We start from the raw sequence: 14,068 nt of genomic DNA on the forward strand, positions 1-14,068 counted from the left end.
GCCCATGCCTCAAGACACACCATCCCTGCAGTGAAGTATGGTGGTGGCAGCATCATGCTGTGGGGATGCTTCTCATCAGCAGGGACTGGGCATCTTGTTACAATTGAAGGAAGAATGGATGAAGCAAAATACAGGGAAATACTGCAAGATAACCTGCTTCAGTCCACTAAAAAACTGAAGCTTGGGAGGAAATTCACCTTTCAGCAGGACAATCATCCCAAGCACAAGGCCAAAGCAACATTGGAGTGGCTCAAGAACAAAAAGGTGAATGTCCTACAGTGGCCCAGTCAAAGTCCTGATCTCAATCCCATTGAGAATCTGTGGCACTATTTGAAAATTGTGGTCCACAAGCGTCGTCCAACCAACCTGAACAACCTGGAGCAAATCTGCCAAGAAGAATGGGCCAAAATCACTCCGACACTGTGTGCAAAGCTGGTACATACTTACCCCAAAGACTTAAATCTGTTATTGCAGCGAAAGGTGGCTCTACCAAATATTAATGTGTGGGGGTTGAATACTTATGCAAGCAAGATATTTCAGTTTTTTATTTTTCTTAAAAATATTTCCCAACATAAAACCAATGTCACCTTATAATAATTGATTTCGAGTTTCAGTGTTTTAAAATAAAATATCAAACAGAACAAAATTTCAATGTACCATTTGTAATTCAGTAATATGAGAGAATTGGTCAGGGGTCTGAATACTTTTGCAAGGCACTATAGAGAGAGAGAGAGAGAGAGAACTGTGCAAAAGTTTTAGGCAGGTGTGAAAAAATGCTGTAAAGTAAGAATGCTTTCAAAAATAGACATGTTAATAGATTATATTTATCAATTAACTAAATGCAAAGTGAGTGAACAGAAGAAAAATCTAAATCAAATCCATATTTGGTGTGACCACCCTTTGCCTTCAAAACAGCATCAATTCTTCTAGGTACACTTGCACAAAGTCAGGGATTTTGTAGGCATATAGTCAGGTGTATGATTAAACAATTATACCAAAAAGGTGCTAATAATCATCAATTCAATATGTAGGTTGAAACACAATCATTAACTGAAACAGAAACAGCTGTGTAGGAGGAATAAAACTGGGTGAGGAACAGCCAAACTCAGCTAACAAGGTGAGGTTGCTGAAGACAGTTTACTGTCAAAAGTCATACACCATGGCAAGACTGAGCACAGCAACAAGACACAAGGTAGTTATACTGCATCAGCAAGGTCTCTCCCAGGCAGCAATTTCAAGGCAGAAAGGGGTTTCCAGATGTGCTGTCAACAAAATATGAAATTGATGTTTGGATCAGATGGCTCTTTTGAAGAAGCACAAAGAAACGGGCAACGCTGAGGACCGTAGACGCAGTGGTCGGCCAAGGAAACTTACTGCAGCAGATGAAAGACACATCATGCTTACTTCCCTTCGCAATCGGAAGATGTCCAGCAGTGCCATCAGCTCAGAATTGGCAGAAAACAGTGGGACCCTGGTACACCCATCTACTATCCGGAGAAGTCTGGTCAGAAGTGGCCTTCATGGAAGACTTGCGGACAAAAAGCCATACCTCCGACGTGGAAACAAGGCCAAGCGACTCAACTATGCACAAAAAGACAGGAACTGGGGTGCAGAAAAATGGCAGCAGGTGCTCTGGACTGATGAGTCAAAATTTGAAATATTTGGCTGTAGCAGAAGGCAGTTTGTTCGGTGAAGGGCTGGAGAGCGGTACACGAATGAGTGTCTGCAGGCAACAGTGAAGCATGGTGGAGGTTCCTTGCAAGTTTTTGGGGCTGCATTTCTGCAAATGGAGTTGGGGATTTGGTCAGAATTAATGGTCTCCTCAATGCTGAGAAGTACAGGCAGATACTTATCCATCATGCAATACCATCAGGGAGGCATCTGATTGGCCCCAAATTTATTCTGCAGCATGACAACGACCCCAAACATACAGCGAAAGTCATTAAGAACTATCTTCAGCGTAAAGAAGAACAAGGAGTCCTGGAAGTGATGGTATGGCCCCCACAGAGCCCTGATCTCAACATCAGAGAGTCTGTCTGGGATTACATGAAGAGAGAGAAGCAACTGAGGCTGCCTAAATCCACAGAAGAACTGTGGTTAGTTCTCCAAGATGTTTGGGCCAACCTACCTGCCGAGTTCCTTCAAAAGCTGTGTGCAAGTGTACCTAGAAGAATTGATGCTGTTTTGAAGGCAAAGGGTGGTCACGCCAAATATGGATTTGATGTAGATTTTTCTTCTGTTCACTCACTTTGCATTTTGTTAATTGATAAATATAAACTATTAACATGTCTATTTTTGAAAGCATTCTTACTTTACAGCATTTTTTCCCACCTGCCTAAAACTTTTGCACAGTACTGTATATAGATGTTGAAGTTGTACAATGTTAATATCCACTGAAAGTGGATATACAGTATTTTACCTTTCCAAACAGCTGACAGCCTGAAGATTTATTAAGAAAAACATATTCCCTCTATGATGATATATATATACCCTACAATTTACCTAGTTTGAATGTAAAAAATACAAGTTTTAAAATTCACATTCATTTTTCTTTAGAAATGTCCTCATAAGTAATTTAGGGATCTCCTACCTAAAAACTGTAACATTACTAGTGGTAACCACAACCCTCAGAAACTAGGATCAGAAAAGTTTATAAATACTGTGTGGTTTTGATTTCACACCAGATTGTTTGAGGGGTACGCAAGATGATCTTTTCGGGTCGGTAAGCATTCTTGGTTATGTAAAGCAATTTAGTATGCTCTCGGATAATGCCTGTGCTTTGAAGACATAGTATACGTTAATTGAAACCATAGAATTTTTTTTTTTTAATGCTGTTTAGTATTTCAGTATCTATCGGTTTGGGGCTTCAGTGTAATAAATGTTTTGATCGGTGTGTTGTCCCTGAAGTTTCTCTAACAATATGAACTGTAGTTAAATATTTAGAATTTCTTACCTAGTATGAGCAACTCCACACATCTTTGATGCAAAGGATAAGAAAGCCTCTGAAGGGTTCCCCTTTCTATGAGGCTGTCTGGAGGCCCAATGGACTATATGGTAAATAGCTGCATACAGATATGCACTTGCTGTTTTAAGAAGGCTTTCATCCTTTCTAACACCAATACCCATACCTAAATAGGTGAGTGATTCCTGTGGCATCTTTTAAAAAATAAATAAATTTCAATAAAAAAAACAACCTTCTGAAGGCGGTCTGGAGACCCAATGGGCTATATTTGGTAATTCATTTGCATAGGCTAATGCTGTTTAATGAAGGATTTAATCCTCTCAAAACCAATGCCCGACCTAAACACATAAGGAAGTTCCTTTAACATCTTAAAGGATAGGTTTACTTGTTTAACAGCCTAAACTGAATTCCATTCTGGCTACACCAGCTGCGAGTGCACCCCCCGGTCTTCCACACCAGAGGATTGACACCTATCTGAAGAAGGATTGCACCACCTCTTCATGAAACAGGTGTGTTAATAACTATAACCTGTATGTCACCTGATATCAACACAAGCTAGGGGAAAAGCTGTCTGCTGCCTGGCAGACATCTACACGAGCAATATATAACTGGCCATGCAGAGGAGGGTAAGTATGTCGCCTCGATTTACCAGGAGGCTGCATGTTATACATTTGACACTAAGGTGAGGTCTGTGACGAATGTTATCACTGCAGGTAGGTTTTTCAGATGAAGACATCCACATTCTCAGCATTCACCATGGTGATAGAAGAAGTAGCACATCCTCGAGGACAGGGGCATATTGGTCTACAAGGAAATATCCCCGCTCTCTACAGCATACTCTGTATTCCTGGAGACCCAGTTGTATACACACTCAGGATGTGTATACACTAAAATGTATTCCACATAGGAGGGGATGCCCACAAACCATCAGCTGTGTCGGCTGCCTTCTAGATAGGGGCCAGGCCAACAGCACAGCTATTTCAGCAGTTTCTGGGCACTGGCAGCAGTAATCTCTGGTAAGAGAAGCAAAACTATACACGTGACACGCACAGGGGTGTCTCCTTTCTTCTTTAAACTTTTGTTTTTCCAGTTTCCCTCTGCATTAAGCCTTGTCTGGGAGCTGCCAATAGGCCAACAACACTCAGATAAGTATATTAAGACGAAGCCAGTCACATCCTTAGCTCCTTGTTGGCCCAAGAGGTTCTGGATCTCTGAGATACTGGAAGTAGCGGAAGCCGGGCCCCTGCACCTACATTTGAGCAGCGATCTGCTGTCCAGAACAGGAAGTTTTCCCACAGTCCTACGCAGTTAATATTAGCTGCCTGAAGATTGAAGGGCAACTACTGAGGAACTAAGGCTGATTTGAACAAGTACAAACTGCTACTTGCTTAAAAAAAAAAAAAAGCAAGCCACTTTGCAGGCCCATACAAGCAAAGGGAATGAAGTTGTCATCTGGTGCGATCCAAAATCTCTATCTAAATTTCTTATCCTACCTAAGCCACTTGTTTCACAAGGATTTTCCCTACCTTTCATCAATATTCACATCGCTGCAATCTCCAACATGTTACCTGGCTGAGAATGTCCCCACACTAGGGTGTCGAGTTGTTGGAGGTTACCACCTAACCACCCCCCCCCCCCGTAAAGGAAACGGATCATCCCTCAAGGGAGTCTTAGTCTATATTAAATAAACTTATGTTACCACAGTTCAGACCCTGGCTAACATGTAAGAACAATTTCTAACTTGGGGAAACATTTTCAGTGACAGTGATCTCTGTAAGGTTCACAAAACCAGGACAAAACCTGTCTCCAAACAGACAATTTCAAATTGGATCTCATCCTGCATAGAGTTCTGTTGTAGCCTTGGAAAGACACCATCTTCAGGTCCATCAAAACCCACAGGGTAAGGTATGGTGACTATAGGGGGAAAACCAAAATTTGCCCAATACAGGACGTCTGTAACGCTGTAACCTAGGCCTCCTTAGAGACCTTTTATTAGCGTTAACTTGAATGTGTCTTCCTCTCAGCCTACTTTGCACAATGTATATTATGTCTTGTGTCTTCCTCGACCAAAATCTAAACCTACCAGCCTCTTGTCTTCATTCTTTGGGATAGTTCACTTGGTGTGTGGAGTTTATCATACGAGGTAAGAAGATGATTACTTGTAATAATGGTTTCTTCGTGGGATGTTTTCTTTACTGTCTAATTTATTTATTTATTTATTTATTTATTTATTTATTTATTTATTTTTTAAAATTTCAAATAAATAGGACTCTTGTCACCAAGTTATATGCAATTACGTCATCGATCGAAATTATAATGGGCCGTCTGCAAAAGGTTAAGAGCAGGGTTGTGTTTTTGCCCAAATACAAAACCATTGAAAAATGTATTTTAACACAAAGACATATGTTACTGGATTTATGTCTACAGTCAACGTGACATTGCGCAAGTAAGCTTCCAATGTAGTTACTAATGATTATTACGCATAGTTTGTACAGAAAAGATTTGTTCGTTGCAGTCACTTGTCACTACTTGAGATATTGAAACTTATTGTTGAATTAATGTATAATCAGTTCACAGTAAATTTAAAATAAACTGACTACATTACATTTATTAGAGCTATGAATAAGATGATAAACATATTACTGTAGCTTTTATTAGGCAGCATTAGGTCTGACCTTTTAAATGTAAATAAAATGATGCTTCAGACAGTTAACCCAGCTGCCCATTTTGTCAATTTCCATATCAAAAACTGAGTTTTCGTTCTTAGCTCTCATAAGCAATTTGGACAGTGTTCAAAAAATACACTTATGAAATATGGAAATATATTATTTCAATAGAACTTAAATAATAACAATGTTTTTACAATTGTAGCATTATAACAATATAAATTGCAACATAACATACATTTTGTGAGTGAGTTACAGGAAAATAATTCCATCTAGGGTTTCTATGATGTCATAAATTACGAGTCCCTAGGTCGAGTAATTTATAAACCGTCACAGAACCCTGAGATGGAATTGTTTTCCTGTAACTTGAGGCCCATCTATTATTTTTTTATACTACATGGATACCTTTGATGCTCATATTAAAGATGATGAGGTTCAGCAGTACAGTTGGGTTTTTTAAACGTAGTGTTTCAGTGCTGGACAAACGTTCCATGTTATCCTAGTGCTTCAGCTTTATTTGGATGATTGCCTTTACCTTGTTTTAATTTCCTGTTTCTCTGAGGTATGAATGTACCAACTTTACTTTTTTTTTTTTTTTTAACGTATTCTCATTTTGTTGATCATTAATGAACATTTCTGTACTGTGGGTGTTAGAGTGATTGAAAATAAGACATTTTGCGTTTTGAATTGAATTGAATTGGTCTCGGAGTCGAATAGGTCAAAGTTCAAGTATATATTCCTCTAGAGTATTATGCTTTTTTTCCCGAATGGCTCAGGATGCAAATAGCAAATATAGCCTTCATCCATGTAATATATATATAATTTTTTATTTTTTTACACACACATATATATTTTAGCTCAAATATATATATATATATATATATATATATATATATATATATATATATATATATATATATATATATATATAACTTTTATCAGAGCTAACTTCTTTGTCTAGCACATATACATCAGAAAACTTGAGTCACAAATTTTCAATCACGTCATATACTGTATCTTTAGTGTTCTGCGTTTCCGGTTTATTTTGAATTTTACCGAAAAATGACAGGATTGTTCTTTTAATTGGATGTCGGTTTTTACTGATTATACCTTATTTTTGTCTCCAATATTTTCCCAGTACTATTTTCTAGGAATTACACAACATTTTGATTAAAATGCTGTTTTTTATTTTGACTCTGACATTTGTAATAAGCAGCCCTACACTCTATCCTAGGATACAGCAGACGTTTAGATGTCAGAGGATCAAATAATGTTCAAACATGGTTCCTGTCACTTCACAAACACATTACCACCTAATGTTGGCCCATCAATGTCTGATTTATTGTGGCAATTGCTGGGCTTAGTAACTATTAGCTTGATCAAAAACTAAATTGAAATAAATGCATGAAAATATAATATTTTTAGTGGATGAGGAATGGGGAGAAAACGTAAATCAGTTTATGACTATTCACAAGAAAACAAATGTTTAGAAGTATACAAAAAGCAAAAATAACAGGAGTGGGTCAGATAAGGCAGAGAACGCATAGCGCTGCAAATACTGTTGCATTGAGGTACATGTTGATTTAGTGTAGCACACGGTAAAGATGTGAGAAACTTTGCAGATGCACAGAGAAACGTCTGCACGCTGACAAATGACAAATTTGGACTGGCTTGTGCTCCACGTGGAAATTGAAGGATAAGCAGATGGGTGGTTAATACAAGATATGCTGCTAAACCTGTGTATCTATACCTAACTGTTCTTCAGCTCTTTTGTAGCGGAATATTCTCATGAGTCATGGCGTAAAAAGTGAATGAGAGACCCGGGAAGCCTGTGTTTAGAAGCATATTTTCAGTAGAATTAATGCAAGGGTAAAACAGTGGTGATGATGGTGATTGGAATGTTCAAGTGGCTAGGTAAGAAAGAAGAGTAGTACTTGAGACTTGTTTTGTACAGAATGTTGAATACAAATGTTCAAATGAAAATTGGCTTTTCCTTCATTTCTTTCATAGGAACATGAACATAGCATTAACCAGTATGCCGTAATTACATAACAGAAACAGTGTCAATACTGTGATACACCTAAACCACGGTAAACTGCAAAACTGGTATACTGACTCGCTCAGTCATTGGACTACGTAATGCTGAACCATGTTGGTCCATGTTTTAAAATCCTGTACCTTTTTGTTTTTAGGCAACACCGCACTCACTTATGCCTGTGCTGGAGGCTTTGTGGATGTTGTGAAAGTGCTGTTGAAAGAAGGAGCGAACATCGAGGATCACAATGAGAACGGACACACTCCGCTTATGGAAGCTGCTAGTGCTGGCCATGTGGAAGTTGCACGTGTTCTCCTAGAATACGGAGCTGGTATCAACACTCACTCCAATGAGTTCAAAGAAAGTGCACTTACACTGGCATGTTATAAAGGTTCGTGATTCAAGGGAACTTTGATACAGTCTTTATGCAGAGAGCATTGAGGTAATTCCTCCTAGATTTTAAATTGTACAATTTGCAGTTGCAGACAAGTACTGTGGAATAACAACCCATTGGGAACATAAATTGTTTAAGTTGGAGGAAGATGCTGTTTAGATTTGTAATTTAGATTTATGGCATTCAGCTTTTCAGGTTGTAATCAGAGTTTAAATCTGTGATATACAGGGCACTTAGACATGGTGAGGTTTCTGCTGGAAGCTGGGGCTGACCAGGAGCATAAAACTGATGAGATGCACACAGCCCTGATGGAGGCCTGCATGGTAAGATAAGGCTATGGACAGGATCTGAAGGATCTGTTTTAATAATAAAGGGATTATAAATGTAATCCATTCACAAGGGCAATACACAAAGCCTCTTATGTTTGCATGCCATTAGCTAAAGCTAACTGTCATGTAATGCTTAAATGCTCAGTGTATTCTGTATATATGCTACACCGTATAACAGTTTTTTACTTTTCTCCCTTTGTTGCTAAAATTTGTGGGATCTAATTTAAGTGTCTTAAATTGCCTAAAAGAAACATAATATAAAGAGCTTGATTGTACCTCGTGTCAAAACCATAAGTGTCAGATTTGGAGCAATTGTATCCATTTAAACAGTTAAAGTATAGGAAGGCTGTAAATGTTTAAAACAATAAAGTATACTTCTATCTTTTGTTTACATATTTATGTCTGGTTTCACAGACCTGATTTTAGTATTAATCATAAACTACCTACTTTCACCTTAGATAAGGTACTTGGCCTAAAAAGGAAAGAAGAAAAATAAAGCAGAATATTTCCTTTCTGCAATCATATTATTCAAGTTTATCTATAGATGAGGGATGCTGGCTAACTGTATTTTCCTGCTTCTTAGGATGGTCATGTTGAAGTTGCCCGCCTGTTGTTGGACAGTGGTGCCCAAGTGAACATGCCAGCTGATTCCTTTGAATCTCCACTGACCCTGGCTGCATGTGGAGGACATGTGGAACTGGCGGCATTGCTTATAGAGAGAGGTGCAAACCTGGAAGAGGTGAACGATGAAGGATATACGCCTTTAATGGAAGCTGCTCGGGAAGGCCATGAAGAAATGGTGGCACTACTGCTAGCACAGGGTAAATATCACCTATCAACCAATACTATAATATATATATATATATATATATAATATATATATATATATATATATATATATATATATATATATATATATATATATATATTATAGGTCAATATTAAAATTACCAGATTATTTTCTCTTCTCAAATTGATGATCCTCCCACCTGTTTTCAGGAGCAAATATCAATGCCCAAACAGAAGAAACCCAAGAGACAGCTTTGACTCTGGCATGCTGTGGAGGGTTCCTGGAAGTGGCGGATTTCCTGATAAAGGCTGGAGCTGACATTGAACTGGGCTGCTCCACACCTCTGATGGAAGCCGCTCAGGAGGGCCATCTTGAATTGGTCAAGTACCTGCTGGCAGCAGGTATTGCAGGGGCTTCTACTAAATTCAACATTCTTACAAAAAGTGGGCCTATATGTTCTCAAAGCCTGACCTCAACTGCCTGTAGCAGTCCAAACTATGCTGTGATGTTCTCTGTGCAGTCTCTGTGGCTACAAACTGTTTAGAGACTTAGACGCGATCTGTGAGTCATGTTGGGGAGGCTCTTGTGTTGAAATGGAGAACCACTACTTTATATATTTTAAATAAAACTGATAAGGATTATTGTCAACCACAAATTCACCAGCAGGCTCCCTGCAGTATGTGTGTGGAAGTACTATAAGTTTTCTTTGTTTTGACAAGGTAGATTTAGAAACTGGCCAATTAGGACAAATCTGTTGAGCTGTGGCATCATTGGTAAAACACTAATCCAAACTGCACAGTGCACATGGACACAGTTTCTATTATCCAACGATGGAGGGTATTCCTACTGAACACCCACAGAGATGTCTCCGGTACTAACTCTTGCAATTGCAGCAGTGATAATTGTAAATGGTCAGGTAAAACATTATGTTTTCATGACTTGCATTGATGTATATGTATTTGACTTTATTTTAAAGGTGCAAATGTTCACGCTACTACAGCAACAGGGGACACTGCGCTGACTTATGCCTGTGAATGGGCACACTGACGTGGCGGATGTGCTCCTTCAAGCTGAGGCGGATCTGGTAAAGCAAGATTGTTACGGCTACTATCAGAATGCTGTAATTAAATCAGAATGACAGAATCAATATTTTTCAGCTGAGACTGGCACAAGATTCTGAATAGCTGTAGCTTCCAGCTATATAAAAAAGAAAAACAAAAATGTATGAATCACTGGGCAATAACCCATGGATTAATTAGCTCACTTCAGCTTGCATTTATCTAGATTGTACGGAGATCTAAAAAATAGCTGTCTGTAAACAAGTCTCGTCTAAACCGGAGAAACGATGAGATGTCACGTATTGAGAGAAAGAATACAGAAAATCTAAATCTGCTGTACTTCAGCCATCTGAATCTGCATAATATTTTCTACTCTTTGCTAAAGGAACATGAATCAGAAGGTGGGAGGACACCCTTGATGAAAGCTGCAAGAGCTGGCCACTTATGCACTGTACAGTTCTTAATCAGCAAAGGTATGTTTTGTAGTAAACTTTTTAAACAGTTTGCTTAAACTTTAAACTATCAGTCAGTACGTTTCACATGAGATTTAAGTTTTTAGAAAACAAATGTATTCGGAAAACTGAATCAGAAAATAGTTTTTCTGAAAACGACACTTTTTTCTGTGTTTACATGACTTGAAATAGATAATACAATTAGATTTCTGATAAATTCAACTGTGTACATGGATTTAATTTTTCGGAAAACGTAGAGCATTTGTGCATACGCAGTAGGATAGGACTAGGATAGGAACAGACAGGGCTTGGTCAGTATGTAGCAAGACAGGCATGAATTATCAGATATTTCATATGCAGCAAAGTTTCAAATTCTCATGCTGTATTCAACAGATTATTGTGCTGTACATCTCTCTGGTTCTAATTCTCCAGCGTGTGCAAACTGTCCACCTCTTGCAACAGCTCACTCGTTTCTTCATATAAGCTACTGTATAGTATACGTTACTGTAAATTCTCAATGCGTTTTACCCAGCTAGAATTAATTTGCTGCGCCAACAGTATAGGCAATTTCTGTTTAGTTGTACTAAATGGTACTAAAAGTTGTAATAATTTAGTTTGCTTTTGATCAAATACTAATTATTTTATTTAAATGAATAATATAACTTTATCTGTAACTAAACAAAAGGATCCGTGTAAACTGATCAGTGACTGATATCCTGACATCCATTTATACATTTGTTGGGGATTTTTTTTGGTTTTGTTTTGTTTCGAACAAATAAATACAGCACACAACAGAAGCATCCCTTGGACTACATATTATATAATCCAGAATCATAAAGCAGTTCCCATTATGTGCCACTAGCCTGCTTTTTATTTCCACCCTCACACAAGACATCATTCTATAACTTGCCATCATACTTTTCTTTCTCCTCATCTTGATCATGTTTTGTTCTTTTTATGGTCCAAAAATTAAGTTGGGCTGTAATATTTACAAAAAGTCAAGGAAGATGCGAGTATTAATCTATGGACATTTAAATAGGAAAGTAATAAAACAAAACCCGTTCTCCCAACTCCCATTGTTCAGGTACTAAGTCTCGCCTCTGTCCAAAAAGTTTAATCCATTATTGCCAATGTGTTGTTTATTTTATTTTGCCATACTAGAAATATGTATATAGTTGCTTAAATAATCACGTGTGGGAATGATGACAAGGTTTCCACATGTGCTGTACACTATCAGAATCGAGTTTCCTAAAGTGTGTTTACATGACATAAATTGTTAGGTTTCGGAATACTATTGGAATATTGAAAAAATCACTTAACGGAATTTTCCGATACGTTTTCGGAAAACTCTTTACGTGACTTGATATCGGAATTACTTTTCGGAAAACTATCTTTTCCGAAAAATATCGGAATTCTTATGTTTCTTGTAAATGCACTGATTCGTATTTAAAGTTGTATTGTATTACTACTTGCGTTTAATTGTCAATGTTTTAAACGACAGTGGTACAACAGCAAGATACTGTACATATTAAATGATGTAAAATATATTCAAGATCTTAGCACAGTGCAATTTCTGTTTGTGTTTACACGCTTAAACTTTTGCAGCTTTTAGTTTTATTCAGTTCTTTTAGGTGACCATACTTTCATATGTTTGTTGGAGTTTTATCAACATTGCTGTATTTTGGTTATAGGTGCTAACGTCAATAGGGCTACAGCTAACAATGATCATTCAGTGGTGTCACTGGCATGCGCTGGAGGTCACTTGGCTGTTGTTGAGCTCCTCTTGGCACACGGGGCAGACCCTACACATCGATTGAAGGTAAGCAGTACCTTCATGACTGCTCGTTGATCCTTTCCTCAAACCTAACTGACCAGCACAGTCTACAGCATCAGTGGAATTCAGTTAATACATTATCTGTGCGTTACATTATAGTACATGGATTGATTTGACCTTGCCATACCTCCAATGACTTTTTTATATATATATATATATATATATATATATATATATATATATATATATTTTTTACCTTTTTTCATATTTGCAAAGGTGAGAAATAATGGAAAACTAATGCAAAAATAACTTGTTTACATGGTATTGGTTGAAGTTAACAATAGATATACATACTGCATTTAAAATCTGTCAATCTGTCTTGTATGTTTTAATAAAACAGCTGCTTCCATCTTACTTCAAATCTGGTTATTTTTTATTTTGGAGACAGATGCAAAGTATAGAGATTCACTTAGACAGTGGTCTTAACATTTGTTTGACTGTTTCTCTTCCCTTTGTGTAGGATGGATCAACCATGCTTATCGAAGCTGCTAAGGGTGGCCACACAAACGTAGTCTCCTACTTGCTAGATTATCCAAACAACATTCTCTCGGTCCCTGCGCCCGATATGTCCCAGCTTACACCTCCTTCCCATGACCATTCTCAGGTAAGAATCTGTTAACGGCATCTGCTCATAGCTTTTTAAATACATGATGTAATAAAGGATAGGTATGTTTGTAGTGGATGAATAAGATATAAAAGTTGATTTGAGAGATTGAGTTAGGGCAGTAATGTAAACACAAATGCAATTTTAAAATGTATATGTATACAAGCACGTCAGACCATTTTACATTAATGCCAAAAAAATAGTCAATTTAAAAAAAATATATATTTATATCTATTGAGGAAGCTTTTTCTTGCTTTGTCAATTTGGTTAGATGTTGGAGGAGGATAGACTGTTTGTTTTTATTAAGTTGTACTCTAGTCATCAGTATGAAGCAGTGCTGAACCCCTTTTCAGGCTCCACGTGTCCCAGTCCAAGCTCTTGCAATGGTGGTTCCTCCCCAGGAGCCGGACAGAGCACCTTCCAACATCGCAGCACCACCTCCTGTGGCCAATAAGGGTTAGTAATGATTTATGTCAATTTAAGGTTTTAATTAATAATGTGTATGTATTTACTGTAAAACTTACTGAGACTGGTGTATTTGTAGAAAGGCTTAACTTCCAGCTTTGACTTGCTAGTCTAGATTGACAGTAGACAGTGTTCAATCAGTCAGAACTGTAGGGCACACTAGGAGTAGGCTGTGCTATGATTGAATTACATTGCTTGTTGCACAGTGACCCTGTTTTAAAAATGCAACACTGAATATTATACGTTTTACTAAATTTAAATTTACAAGTTAGTGTCTGAGTGATGCAAATATAAAATATGAATATATATATATATATATATATATATATATATATATATATATATATATATATATATATATATATATATATATATGAATTTTATGACGCATGCAGCTTAACATTTGTAGCATAAACTCCTGGAATACCATTTCTGGTACAAGACTTTGTTTTGCCTATGCTCATCTTTGCATGCCTGAG

The 14,068-nt window shown here is 37.5% G+C and overlaps 1 protein-coding gene across 1 annotated transcript in view; it reads left to right on the forward strand.

The window, feature by feature from the left end:
• LOC117413276 (ankyrin repeat and KH domain-containing protein 1) overlaps positions 1–14,068 on the forward strand; it is a 75,622-nt gene that overhangs the window by 25,607 nt on the left and 35,947 nt on the right. Inside the window, 10 exon segments of the mRNA XM_034022217.3 lie at positions 7,821–8,054; positions 8,286–8,380; positions 8,970–9,207; positions 9,386–9,577; positions 10,153–10,207; positions 10,209–10,260; positions 10,620–10,707; positions 12,378–12,505; positions 12,981–13,124; positions 13,478–13,580. Of these exon segments, the coding sequence (XP_033878108.2) occupies positions 7,821–8,054; positions 8,286–8,380; positions 8,970–9,207; positions 9,386–9,577; positions 10,153–10,207; positions 10,209–10,260; positions 10,620–10,707; positions 12,378–12,505; positions 12,981–13,124; positions 13,478–13,580 (1,329 nt within the window).

The sequence above is a fragment of the Acipenser ruthenus genome, chromosome 23 (genome assembly GCF_902713425.1).
Source record: "Acipenser ruthenus chromosome 23, fAciRut3.2 maternal haplotype, whole genome shotgun sequence".
Lineage (NCBI taxonomy): Eukaryota > Metazoa > Chordata > Actinopteri > Acipenseriformes > Acipenseridae > Acipenser > Acipenser ruthenus.